This window comes from Anoplopoma fimbria, chromosome 22 (genome assembly GCF_027596085.1).
Source record: "Anoplopoma fimbria isolate UVic2021 breed Golden Eagle Sablefish chromosome 22, Afim_UVic_2022, whole genome shotgun sequence".
In the NCBI taxonomy this organism is placed as follows: Eukaryota; Metazoa; Chordata; class Actinopteri; order Perciformes; family Anoplopomatidae; genus Anoplopoma; species Anoplopoma fimbria.
Window position 1 is genome coordinate 1,837,848 of NC_072470.1, and position 12,808 is coordinate 1,850,655.

Sequence of the window (12,808 nt, forward strand, 5' to 3'; positions counted from 1 at the left end):
TAATCCAGATGTAGTGACTAACAATGACCACAGGATATGTATGGGTAAGTATATATTGAAAGGAGGTTTCCAAGGTAGTTGATCCCATTTTGGTTCCTTTTTGGATGTCAGATTTTAGGATATTTAAAATTAAAACATCTGTTACCTTTTCCTAAATGTGGTTCAGTTGAAGCAAGGAAATGACAAATAAGAGACTTCAGCTTCGGCTCCACAAGAAGACAAATCTTTACTAGTTTAGAAACAAGTTTCTGTTATTCTGCAATGCTTCTGAATGGATTTAGAGGAAACGCTGGGTTTATTTAATGTATTTAATAACTTTTCAATTATTTATTAGTCTATTGTTGAAATGTTGATACTGCAGGATGTGATTATAATACATGTTAAGAATTAAGTAAAAAGTATATCGATTTGTTTAATATGTTAATAAAATGTGCGAAACATTATTCTTTCTTTCATTCATTATTGTTTGTTACATTCATTATTCTTTGTTACATTCATTATTGTTTGTTACATTCATTATTGTTTGTTACATTCATTATTCTTTGTTACATTCATTATTCTTTCTTACATTCATTATTGTTTGTTACATTCATTATTCTTTGTTACATTCATTATTCTTTCTTACATTCAGTTCTGGCTTTTGATTGATCAAATTCTGGCTTTTGATTGAAAGAAAAACAGAGATTCAGGTTTAGATGTTTAAGGCCCACGGTTTGAAAGATCCTGGTTCGCTGGCTGGAATCTGGAACAAAATAAAACAAACAAACAATGAAATTGGTGGCTTTCCTTTTTTTTATTATTTAGTTAAATTATTGTTATACGTTTGCCTTATTTTACAAGAATAATTTACACCCACAAATCAATAAAAAAACAATAAGAACAGTTAATAAACAAGGTCAGACACAGGTGTTTTCTAATTAACCTGTTCGTTATTATTGATCTTTCATTAAAAAACAGGATGGAAAACCAGAGAGGATCTTTTGGTTTCCTTGAACATTTATTAAATAATGTATTTATCTTAGGTGAGTTAAAAGTTCCTATTCAAAAAACAAAAAAGCTAAAAAACTGTGTTTGAAGAACGTCTAAATGCTGTTTCCGAGGATTTTACACAAAAAGAACAAAAAATAAACTTGCAAAGATACAGTAAATAAAAATGTAATCGATACCTTCTGAGTGAACGGGGAGGCACAAGCCAGACAGGCTCTCTCCGGCGTCGCAGGGCTGTCCAGAGAAAACGGGCCGCCCAAACCGGAGTCTTGGCGGGCCGCAGCCACGGCGTCTTTGATGGCGAAGAACACGGAACTGCCCAGGAAGAGAACCGGTTCTCCGATGCCCTGCGGAGCCAAATCATCCGAAACGTTACGCCTTACATAGATTGATGGGAGTCTGAGACAAGAAAGAATAAACCAACAGGACAGACGGAAAGAAAACGATAAAGACACGTATGACCTCTGACCTTAGAGGAGTAGATGGCGTGGGGGTTGTGGGAGTCTGGCAGCAGATAGACGTTGAAGCGAAGCGGCACGTCGCAGACCGCCGGGACCTTGTACTGAGACGGGCCTCGCGTGTACAGGAGCCCGGAGGGGGAAAACTTCAACTCCTCCAGAGTGTAGAGGCCCAAACCCTGCATGAAGGCTCCTTCAATCTGAGGGACGGAGGGAGGAGAGAGGAAAGGAAAGGAGGAAAGATGGAGCCAGTAAACAAAAAACGACGCAAAGAGAACATATTTTTCTGTTGGATTATTGTTAATTATTATTTATTACTATATTTGAACACTTTATTTAATGGGTCCAATGATATTTTCGTATTTTTTCTAAATTTGTAAATATTTTTATTGACATAATTTGTACAAAACAGGGAACTGCTTCAATTTTATATATTTATTTAAATAAAATAGAAAAGAGAGAGAAAAGCTAAATAAAACAGCACCACCCGTTTTGTTGTAAATTGTGAACATATTTTTAAATATTTCTTCATATTTCTCATCATTAATCGTATTCTCTCTGGGTGAAATGTGGCGGTTCATTTTGTGAGTGTTGTTTATTTGAGCTTCTAAGAAAATGACACAGTGGTTGCATCAGCGATCTCACCTGTCCGATGTCCACTGAGGGGTTCACACTCCTGCCGATGTCCATCACGATGTCCGTCCTCACCGTCTAAGAGATCAAAGCCAACAAACATCTTTTTGAATTCTGAATATTGTCCCTCTGCTGCACTGAGACGAGAGAGGAAACGGTTCTGACCCTGTAGTCTCCTGTGAGGCAGTCCAGCTCCACCTCGGAGCAGCACACTCCGAAGACGAAGTAAGCGTACGGCTTCCCCTCCTTCTTGTCCCAGTCCATGTAAAGGTCGGGACCTCTGAGGACAAACAGGAAGTTCTTACCGTCTCTGGATGAATTAACGAAATAAATCAGACTTCATGTTTTCCTGCATACCTGTAGAATCCAGTTGCTGATAAACTGATTTTCTGAAAAAATGCGGCCTGGACCTGAGTGCAAATTGAAGAAATATTTTCATTAATTCCCCCCCCAAAAATCCCAGATAATTGAGGTTCTCTTTTCAAATCGTACCCAACTCTCCCATGATCCTTTGGGGTTCTTCTGCCTGATTGGCTCCAGGCGCTGGTACAGAGTCTCGCAGGCATTCTGAATAAAAAAAACAAGTACACTGCACTAGTAATTCAGAATAAAAGATGTATAACGGCGGGAAAAAGACGCGCCAAAATATGCAAGATCTGGACTTCACCTTGACCGCCATGCCGTTGGCGTCGGTGCCGAAGGAGGCAGCGGTCGGGCAGGTGTTGGGAACGGTGTTGGTGCTGGTTTCACTGATGTAGATCATAGAGGGAGGGATATGAAGCTCCCGACTCGCCACCTAACAGCCAACAGGAAACAAACCCAGAGCTGAAATGTTTTGTGTTACTGTCGTGAAAAGACGCCAGCGGGTTCTAAAAAGGTCAGATGTCATTCACACATGAAGTAGATCCACCCGTACCTGTTGCATTTTAGTGTGGAGTCCCTGACCCATCTCCGTCCCGCCGTGAGACACCAGAACTGAGCCGTCTTTGTAGATGTGGACCAGAGCTGCAGCCTTTCACACACACACACACACACACACACACACACACACACACACACACACACACACACACACACACACACACACACACACACACAAACAAGCACATAATTATATAAAAACACCTCATCAGGACTCAAAGAGGAGAGAAACTGAATCCCAGAGACCTGATTCAGGAAGCTTTCTGAGAATGCGATCCCATATTTAATGGGGATGATGGACATCCCCCTCTTCTTCCAGCGGTTCTGCTGGTTGAACCGGTCGACGGCCCGGCGGCGCTCGCCGTAGTCGGACTTGACCTTGCACTCCTCCCAGCAACGCAGCAGGTTCTCCGGGCTGAACTCAAACTTGTAGTGGGTGAGCGACGGCCCCTTGTACATGTTGATCTCCCGGATCTGACGAAGAATTCAAAAATAATGACTTATACGGTGGCTTCGTTACTGGTCTTTTGTGAGAGAGAATGGCGTGGAGTACCACCTGGTCCGCAGGGCGCCCCAGCACCGCCGCCACGTCGTTGACCACGTTCTCCACCACCACGAGGCTCTGCGGCACGCCGAAGCCCCTGAAGGCGGTGTTGGAGGGCAGGTTGGTCCTGCAGGCGGCGGCGTGGCCTCTCAGGTTGGGGATGTTGTAGGCGTTGTCGAAGTGAAGGACGATTTTTTCTGCTATCTGCAAGAAGAAGACCATCAATAACGTGCTTTTTTTACCTTTATGACCTCATAATAAACATCACCGCTTTCTACCCACCAGAGGAGATTCATCCACCGTGTTGCCAGCGTTGGCGTAGTACTGGATGTCTGCAGCCACGATCCGTCCGTCATTCATGAAACCCACCTGAAAACAAACAACAATCAACCTCCAGGCTTCTAGATTACTATAAATCATTGATTTAAATTATTTGCATTGCAGTTTCGTTTAATTATTTTAATTTATTTGTTTAAAATGTTTTATTTAAAACCCAGAATGTAATATTAAATGCAATTTAAGTAATACAAATGCAGATTTTTTTGTATGTTAGTATATAGTCTCTTGAGATAAAGTGTGATGTTGTACTTTGTATTTTCCCAGGACAGGGTGACGGCCTCCTGTGATCAACATGTCCTCTCCTCGCTCCAGGACGCAGCGGACTGCACGATTGGTCCTGAACAGAAATGTAAAAACAATCAAAGAAAGAGAAGAATTCAAGACCTTTCCAGCATGTTCAGGAAGTGCATCGCAGCCTCTTGTCAAATTAAACGCGTTTGGCAAACAGAAGACCGTTAACAGCAGGTGTGGACAGGGCCTTACTTCCACGCAGCCACAGAGGTGATACAAGCCAGTATCGAGGTTTTAACCACCTTCCCGCCGAAGGCTCCGCCTATTCTTTTGACGTGACAGGTGACCCTGTTGGACGGGATGCTCAGCGTCTCCGCTATTGCATCCTGCAATCGGGAAAAGGAGACAAAGCAAACAACCTCTGATTTTCTCTTTCTACAATGCTCATGATACTGATGAAAAGAAGAACACATTTACAGAGTGAAACTAAGTATGTGTGCACCTGAACTAGCGTCGGCCACTGAGTGGAGACGTACGCGTTGAACTCCGTCTCCTCACCAACAGGAACGACCAGCATGCTCTGGGTCTCCAGGTAGAAATGCTCCTGGCCACCCATTCGAAACTCTCCTGTGGAAACAAACACAAAAACGTGAAAAACAGTTTGGACGAACGGACAAAACCAAAACCTGGTTCTGTTTGAAGCTACAGAACAAGAAGAAGAATGTTACCGGCTCACACATAAAAATGCATTAAATCGACAGTTCAGTTGCATAAAACCCAGACGTTCTTCTCCAGATAGAAAGCAGACTTTCACCTTGGTGAACCTGATCAACAGTTTCAAAGGCTTTCGTCACATCTCCTCTCTCAATCCTCATCTGAGGCTCAAAGAAAGACGACTTCTCAATGGCTTCCTGTCACAGTGGGACGGAGCAAAAAACGTTATTTACAGATATGTGACATATGTGAAACACAAGGTAACGTGTAGAAAATTAAAAAAGCTGTGTTGTTTGACAGCAGGAACATCTGAGCCGGACTCCACGGACCTCTGGGGTAAAAACCGGGTCAGGCAGGTCCTCGTAGGCGACCTTCACAGCCGCCGCTCCTCGTTTGGCGTGTGCTCTCGTATCGGCGACCACCGCGCACAACATCTGCCCGACGCAGGACACCTGCAGAGAAACCGCAAGGGGGACGATTTAACCGGAGACCAGAATCAAGATGAGCCCTAAAATGCATTTACAAAACACATCCTGTAAAGTACAGTCCTGCAGGATGTATTGAATAATATATATACGGTATATCTCTTGACTTATGCAGATAATTGCTATGAATTCATTTATTTTGTGACTTTCACTGTTTGTAATAAAAATATCTTTAATTTTAGATTAAATTGACATTTTGGAACTCAAGTCAGAACTGAATTTTATACATAAACGTACAAACGTGCACACACACTCTACCTCAGTCTCAGCAAGCAGCTCCTCTTCATAACCAAGTATTTTACGAACTTTCTGCCCTGGAATATCTGTTGCCGTGACGACGTCGACCACGCCGGGAAGCCGCAGAGCCTCGCTCACATCCAGCGCTCTGTCGGATGAACGAAACATTCAAAACGAGAAGTCACATTTACATTACATTACAGTCATTTAGCAGAGGCTTTTCTCCAAAGCGACTTACAGTCAGTAGTATGTTACATATCATTCACCCATTCACACACTGATGACAGGCTACCATCAAGGTGCCACCATCAGACTCTAACTAACATTCAACATCCAGTCCACACCGATGGCAAGCCTTCAGGAGCAACTTGGGGTTAAGTGTCTTGCCCAAGGACACATCGACTGCCGAAGCCGGGTATCGAACCACCGACCCTCTGATTGGAGAACTACCTTGCTCTCCACTACGCCACAGCCGCCCCTAAGTGTAGAAAAAAACCCCAAAAGAGCGTCAGAAATCAAACATCCCGTGTACTTACGTTATTTTAGCGTGCGCTCGGGAGCTGGTGACCAGAGCGAGGAAGAGCTCGCCGTCTGTTCTGGGGATGTCGTCACAGTACACGGCCTCGCCCGTGGCCTGGCTGAGGCCAGAGCGATGCATGATGGGACGTCCCACTGGGTCCTGGTCGCTCTGGTCCTTTGACACACGCTGAAGAAGAAGAAGAGGAAGCATTGAAGTTTATTTACCGTTAAATGTGCGTGGAGGAAAAGTGGAAAAAGATCAAAAGTGCTTTTTTCTGACCGGGAACTCCTGCAGACTGGTCTGGATCTCTCTGGGTAACGGATGCATCTTCTCAGCGAGCTCATCTGTAATCACATTCTGCACACACAAACTCTCTGGTCGGAAATATATAGGCAGGATCTTTATTTCAGGGGAAAATTTACATTTGAGGCAAATAAAATAGAGCAATGTTAGTTTGTTTTTGTTGTTTTTTTATCAGTGCCCTGTCTGACCTTCTCTCTAAGTTTCTGCAGGACCTCCAGGTTAAATTTGAAGAGGAAGCTGAGAGTCAAAGAGCGACGAAACTCCACTTTTCCTCCAGGAGCCGACGGAGGGAGGTCCAACTCGTCCAGGAGGACATCGTAGGCCCGGCTGAGGGTCTCATCATCCCAAGGCCTGATGGGAAATATTAAAGCAGACACGACGGCAAAACTAAAACATTGATGAGTGCGTGTGATAAACACGGCTCTGACCTGGTGACGATCGCTGCGCAGGTTTTGGCGGCGCTGACGGTGGTCGGCCCCATTCCTCCGTAGTAAATACTGACATCCTGAACCAGGCGGGACGCCTCTGAGAAAAACACTCTCATGCCCGTCGTCACTGTGGAGAAGGAGCTCTCCTTCCTCGGAGCCTGGCGGAAAGCTCGAACAAACTCCCCCTGCAGGAACGGGCAGTGTAGTTTAACCTTTGACCTGCATGCACATAGTACAACGATAAACTCGGAGAGAAGAGTTGTACCTTTCTGGAGAAGGGAATGAAGACGGACACAACAATCTCTTCTGGCTTCAGGATGGTTTTCCCAAAGCTCACAAAGAAGTCCTGATTCAGAGGAAGCTCTCGTCTTCCTCCTGGTGGATTCAGACAGAACCTCTTTAGAGTCTTGAGTGACTTGAGTCTACTTTTTTTATTTCGACAGCAGAACTTCTTCCAGAACCTGTCACGGCAACTTACCGTCAGAAATGACGCTCACTTTGCAGTTCCCCGCGGCCAAAACAGGGTTCAGGTCTGAGTTTGGGAAAGCGCTCACGATGTTGCCCCCGAGAGTCTGAAAATGCAAAAAGAAAGAAAAAACAAATCTATAAAACATTTAATATATATTAGCAGAGCTGTGGAGTCTACTTACAGCGACGTTCCGGATCTGCTGGCTTCCCAAGCTGCCCAGCTGTTGGGTCAGGGCTCTGAACAGTTCGGTCTCCTCCTCTGGAAACTGAGGAACCAGATTCTCCAAAAGGGACCGGACCTCAGTGAGGCTGCAGCCAGCTCCGACCCAAACACCTGCAGAGGAGCACGAATGTAAACCAACAAAAGCTGCAGGATTAGTGCTGCGATGACAAAACTGGAAATCTTTTAAACTTGTCTGTCAAAGTGGAAACTACTAAACGGGGTTTACTCGCCCTGCGGCGTCTGCGTGACCTCAAACAGCTCCATGACTCTGGTTGGAGATATTATCAGCGGATGCACGATGCCTTTAAACTTTATATCTGGACCTTGAACACAACACAGACCAGGGATAGTTAGAACTAAAATAAAACAGCAGCAGTTTATAATCAGAACACATTAGTTTACCCACAGAAGATGCAAAAACAAAATATATATATAGATCATAATATGTTGCTATAAAAATAGCAGAAAGAACATGAAAGAAAACTTGAACTTTAAGAGCGATAAAATTAAGACTCTGCACTTTTCTTTTTCTCATAAATGTATCTGAGAGGAAATTCAAGGTTTCATTCTCAACATTTCTTTGAATTTTTTTCTTTTTTCTCATAAATACGTGAGTTTTTCTAGTAAATTTACCATTTAATCTGAAAGTTTTATGCTACACTGTAAAAACAACAGAAGAGCGACAGATATCTTCCAATTTATTTAATTTTTTTCTATTATGTTAATTGACAATGTCACCAAATTAATTCCTATAAATGCATTATACTTGCTGAAGAAGCGACTCTGGCCTGTTCCTGTCGTAAACTCGGGGAAATAACCGACCTATGTTGGTGTTTCCCATGACCAGCGGCGCTTTAGGGTTACTGGTCTTGAGCTGGACCAGCTCCTCCAGGGAGACGGGGGACACCCAGCTCATCCTCTCCCCACGGAAGGTGAGTGTCTCTGGGTTCGCCGTCTCTGCCATCAGCTGTGGAGAAAGTGAAATGAGTCCGTGTGAGTGGACACGGTGTGTGAAATGTTAACCAAGCACAACTCATGACTTACAATCAGTTCAGGGGGGAAGATGAGCTCCTGTGTCGGGTCCAGTGGAAGAAACTCTTCTTTGTCAAACAACTGGGGCTAGAAAAGGTTAAATAGAATGATCACTAACAACAACAACAAAATAAATAAAAAGAGCGACCTATAAAGATTTAAATACAGAACATATAAGAATAAAAGAAAGAAAAAGAGATTAGAATAAGAAATCCCCTCACATGCTCTGGTTCATCAGGATGTTGCTCTCCTTTCAGGCAACAGTCCCCGCCTCCATTGGCTTGGCAGCAGTTGGCTTCCTGTTGGGATTGATTGCAGCAATCATCACATTATATTTTAAATCACCGCTGTGTTTGTTATAAGTTATGAAGATGAAGATGCTTTGTACCTGACAGAAGGTCCTGCAGCCGTCAACGATGGGTCGATATCCGGTGCACCTGCACAGATTACCTGAACGGCAGCAACGCGCGATGAGGAGAGGAGATGGATCATTTTACATTTGTGTGTGAGGATATATATTTATATGAATAACTGGACCATACCTCTAAACGTTATCGTACATAGATGTATTAAACAAACCAGCTAGAGCCTGAGTGATGTCCTCCATGGTGGGCTGAGGCTTGTTCCTCAGCAGAGTGTACACAGACATCACCATCCCTGGAGTGCAGAATCCACACTGAGTGCCATGAGCTTTCGCTATTCGCTCCTACAAACACAGCGTCCACAGTTAAGCCCGGAAACGGCTTTTAAAACCATGCATTTCCTCTTTGGCTCGGCGCGTTTTTGCATTAAACAGGAAGGGATATAAAATGTGTTGTCTCATGCATGTATTCTCGTGAAACAACACTCTGAAGCAGTTATCTTTGCTCACCAGACCCCATTGATGTGTCTCTGCCTCCGTCTGTGAGTTTGTTTGTGTTATTGTGCGACTTTTTGTGTTTTAAATGGTTAATTCGGATCCAATAAACTTCCTCAATAACACAAACAAACTCAACAAATGAGGCAGCAGCAAACCAGCAACTCCTGGTGGCTTTGAAGAGAGCAGAGATAACAGCTTCAGTTCCCCGTCAGAAAAGGCTGTAAATATCGTACACTTGAACCGATATTGATCCTTTTAGGTGTCTTAAATATACGTCCAAACTCCAAACAACTAGTCCTTCAAGCTGGCTGGGATGATGTCAGAGAGACAACAATATAAAGGAGGAAAAGTAATTAAAAAATCTCTACAAAGTACACTTGGATAAGCACAGACCTGCACCGGGTGGATCCTGGTCTTGGTGCTGCCGATGCCCTCCACCGTGGTGACGGCGGCTCCGTGAAGCTGGCAGAGCGGCAGCAGGCAGGCGTTGGCCGAGTAATGTCTGACGGGACGGTGAAGGATGGATCTGACACACAACATCCTGCAGAAAAAACATTTCAGAGTACTCCTGTCCTAGATTATACTTCCAGCACTGCCACTACTACAACTTAATTCTAACGCTACTACGGTGGCTTCATACCCTTTTTGAAATTAAGCCTTAAAGCATCCCCTGCTTTATGGTCTGTTTGACTCTAAATGGAGCATCATTTACTAAATGAACATCATGCTGTATTGAAGAAGACTTGAAACTAGAGATTGAGACCATAAACTCATGTTTACAATGTTTACTGAGGGAATAAATCAAGAGAGAAGTAGAGTCATTTTCTCATAGACTTCTATACAACCAGAGGAGTCGCCCCCTGATGGACACTAGAGAGAATGCAGGTTTGAAGAAAAGAGTTCTGAAATACCAGATTTTGGTTTATCATAAAGATACGTGATGGTTTTGGTGGCCGGTTGGTGGCGTGACAGCATGACCGTGCACGCCCGCAGCCTCCACCGCCGCAGCCATATTTCGTTCCAGTTAACCCCACTGAAGTCAGTCAAGGAAGACGCCAAAGATGTGGAGACCTGTAGGTGGCGCTCACGTCAACGTAACATTCAGTCATTAAAACAAAAACATGTTTGAAGGATACGCTTCTCTCTGAGGAAGGACAACAGCGTAGTTTCAGGGTCTGCATTGTCCTCCGTTACCTGGAGAAGAAGAAGGAGAAACATTTCACCTCTGTTGAGTTGGCACAGAATAATATATCCAGTTGGACCATCAGAAGAAGGCAAAATCAAAAATGTGTGCAGAAGTGTGCAAAGATTACTTTCCCTTTGATTTGTTTGACAATTATCCAAAAATATACACCAACACTGAAAAAACTAACTTTGAAAACGCACTAAAAAGTATATTTTAGAGTCAATAGCCCTTGCAGAATAGGGCTGCAACTAACACTGATTCTCATTAATGTCTAGTCTATAAAATGTCCACAAATGTCTTGTTTTGTCTGACCAACAGTCCAAAACCCAAAGATTAAACGTCATCTTCAGACACTGGAATCATTAAAAAACATTTGGCATTTCTGACTGAACCGATTAATCGATAACCAGTATAGTTGTCGATTAACTTTGAGACTCTAAAAAACAGAATCCACACACATACTAGTTCAAACTCCCTGCATCCAAATCTCAAAAGTATTTAATAGAATTTCTCATTTGTAATTTTAAGTTTTTATGGAATCATTTATATCTGTCTGCATGTTACTGCATGATGTTTAAAGTGCAATTTATCTGCCTTGCTTAATTCTTTTGTTTGCTCATCCTGTTACTTATTGCAGATAAACTAGATAAAGCTCAATTGAAGCACACTAGTTACTGACTGACTGCAGTGTGGCCATGTCCAGCTGTGTCTGTGGCACTAGGCTTCTTTCCAATACTGACAAAAACATTTTATGTGACCAAGGTTTTAAATAACTGGACAATAAACTGTAAAATAGAGCTTTTATTTGTTAAATCAGCACGTTTCCGGCACCGAATATATAAGTTTTGGCTTAATTGAATAATTTTTTTTTTTTAAATCCATGACACAATTAAAAGTTTTAACAACTAAAACATGACAAACTGTCAATGACCGGTTTGCAGAATGTGAAACTGACCTTTCTACCGTTGATGAAGAAGCACAAAGTATCTCCTCCTTTCCCTGCAGACATCTTTGAAGTGCAGAACAAGACCTTGACCTGAAAGATAATGTCAGATAGAACCTACACGACTCCTGCCCAGGACTTTCAAAATAAAACCAAGTGAGGACAGCTTACCTGAACAGGTGCAGAGCTGCAGAAGCACAGTCATTAACTAAAGCATTTTAAGTACAACGTTGAAGTGGTACTTTGCTTTATAAATTAAATAAAGAGAATATAACATTTAACAAAGATAATGAAACATTAAATAAAGAGAATAAAACATTAAATAAAGATAATGAAAAATTAAATAAAGAGAATAAAACATTAAATAAAGAGAATGAAACATTAAATAAAGAGAATATAACATTTAACAAAGATAATGAAACATTAAATAAATAGAATAAAACATTAAATAAAGATATTAAAACATTAAATAAAGATATTAAAACATTAAATAAAGATAATGAAACATTAAATAAAGATATTAAAACATTTAATAAAGATAATGAAACATTAAATAAATAGAATAAAACATTAAATAAAGATAATAGATGATGTTTCAGCCTTCGTGGCATCAACTTAAGATCTTAAAAATAAGAACTTGAAAATGTAAATATATACATATATATATATATATAAATATATATATATAAATATATTGTGTTTTATATGTATGAACAAATGTCTCAATAAAGTTATTGAATTTAAAAATAAATTAATTAATTAATTAAAAAAAAAATACCACCGGTACCGGTACCGTGAAAAACCGTGAAAAACACCGTAATCCGGCACACCGGTATACAGGAGGATGAGCCGTCCAGATAAACATCCGTGAAAACATCATGACGTGACGTCACTGCACCGCGACTGTGACAAACGCGAAACATTAAATAAAGATAATAAAACATTAAATAAAGATATTAAAACATTAAACAAAGATATTAAAACATTAAATAAAGAGAATGAAACATTAAATAAAGATATTAAAACATTAAACAAAGAGAATAGATGATGTTTCAGCCTTCGTGGCATCAACTTAAGATCTTAAAAATAAGAACTTGAAAATGTAAATATATACATATATATATATATATATATATATATATATATAAATATATTGTGTTTTATATGTATGAACAAATGTCTCAATAAAGTTATTGAATTTAAAAAAAAAAAAAAAAATATTTAAAAAAAAAATTCTACCCGGCATCAGACGGCTCAACCTCCTCTAGCTATGCTAGCTATAGCCTCCTCTAGCTAT

General features: G+C 41.4%; 1 protein-coding gene across 1 annotated transcript; it reads right to left on the reverse strand.

Moving 5' to 3' along the window:
* Positions 1-678: 678 nt before the first annotated feature.
* aox6 (aldehyde oxidase 6) lies at positions 679-11,577 on the reverse strand. The gene is given in 36 exon segments (XM_054623609.1): positions 679-742; positions 1,167-1,334; positions 1,457-1,645; positions 2,091-2,156; positions 2,244-2,358; positions 2,436-2,488; positions 2,571-2,645; positions 2,746-2,874; positions 2,995-3,090; positions 3,246-3,473; positions 3,556-3,747; positions 3,826-3,912; positions 4,132-4,219; positions 4,366-4,499; positions 4,616-4,740; positions 4,928-5,024; positions 5,157-5,279; positions 5,571-5,697; positions 6,086-6,255; positions 6,349-6,426; positions 6,561-6,723; positions 6,801-6,985; positions 7,066-7,175; positions 7,279-7,372; positions 7,451-7,602; positions 7,722-7,814; positions 8,314-8,458; positions 8,536-8,610; positions 8,745-8,822; positions 8,912-8,973; positions 9,103-9,229; positions 9,776-9,884; positions 10,320-10,368; positions 10,371-10,415; positions 10,519-10,576; positions 11,524-11,577. Coding segments are annotated over 36 exon segments (3,990 nt in total). The 3' UTR covers positions 679-691.
* Positions 11,578-12,808: the final 1,231 nt, after the last annotated feature.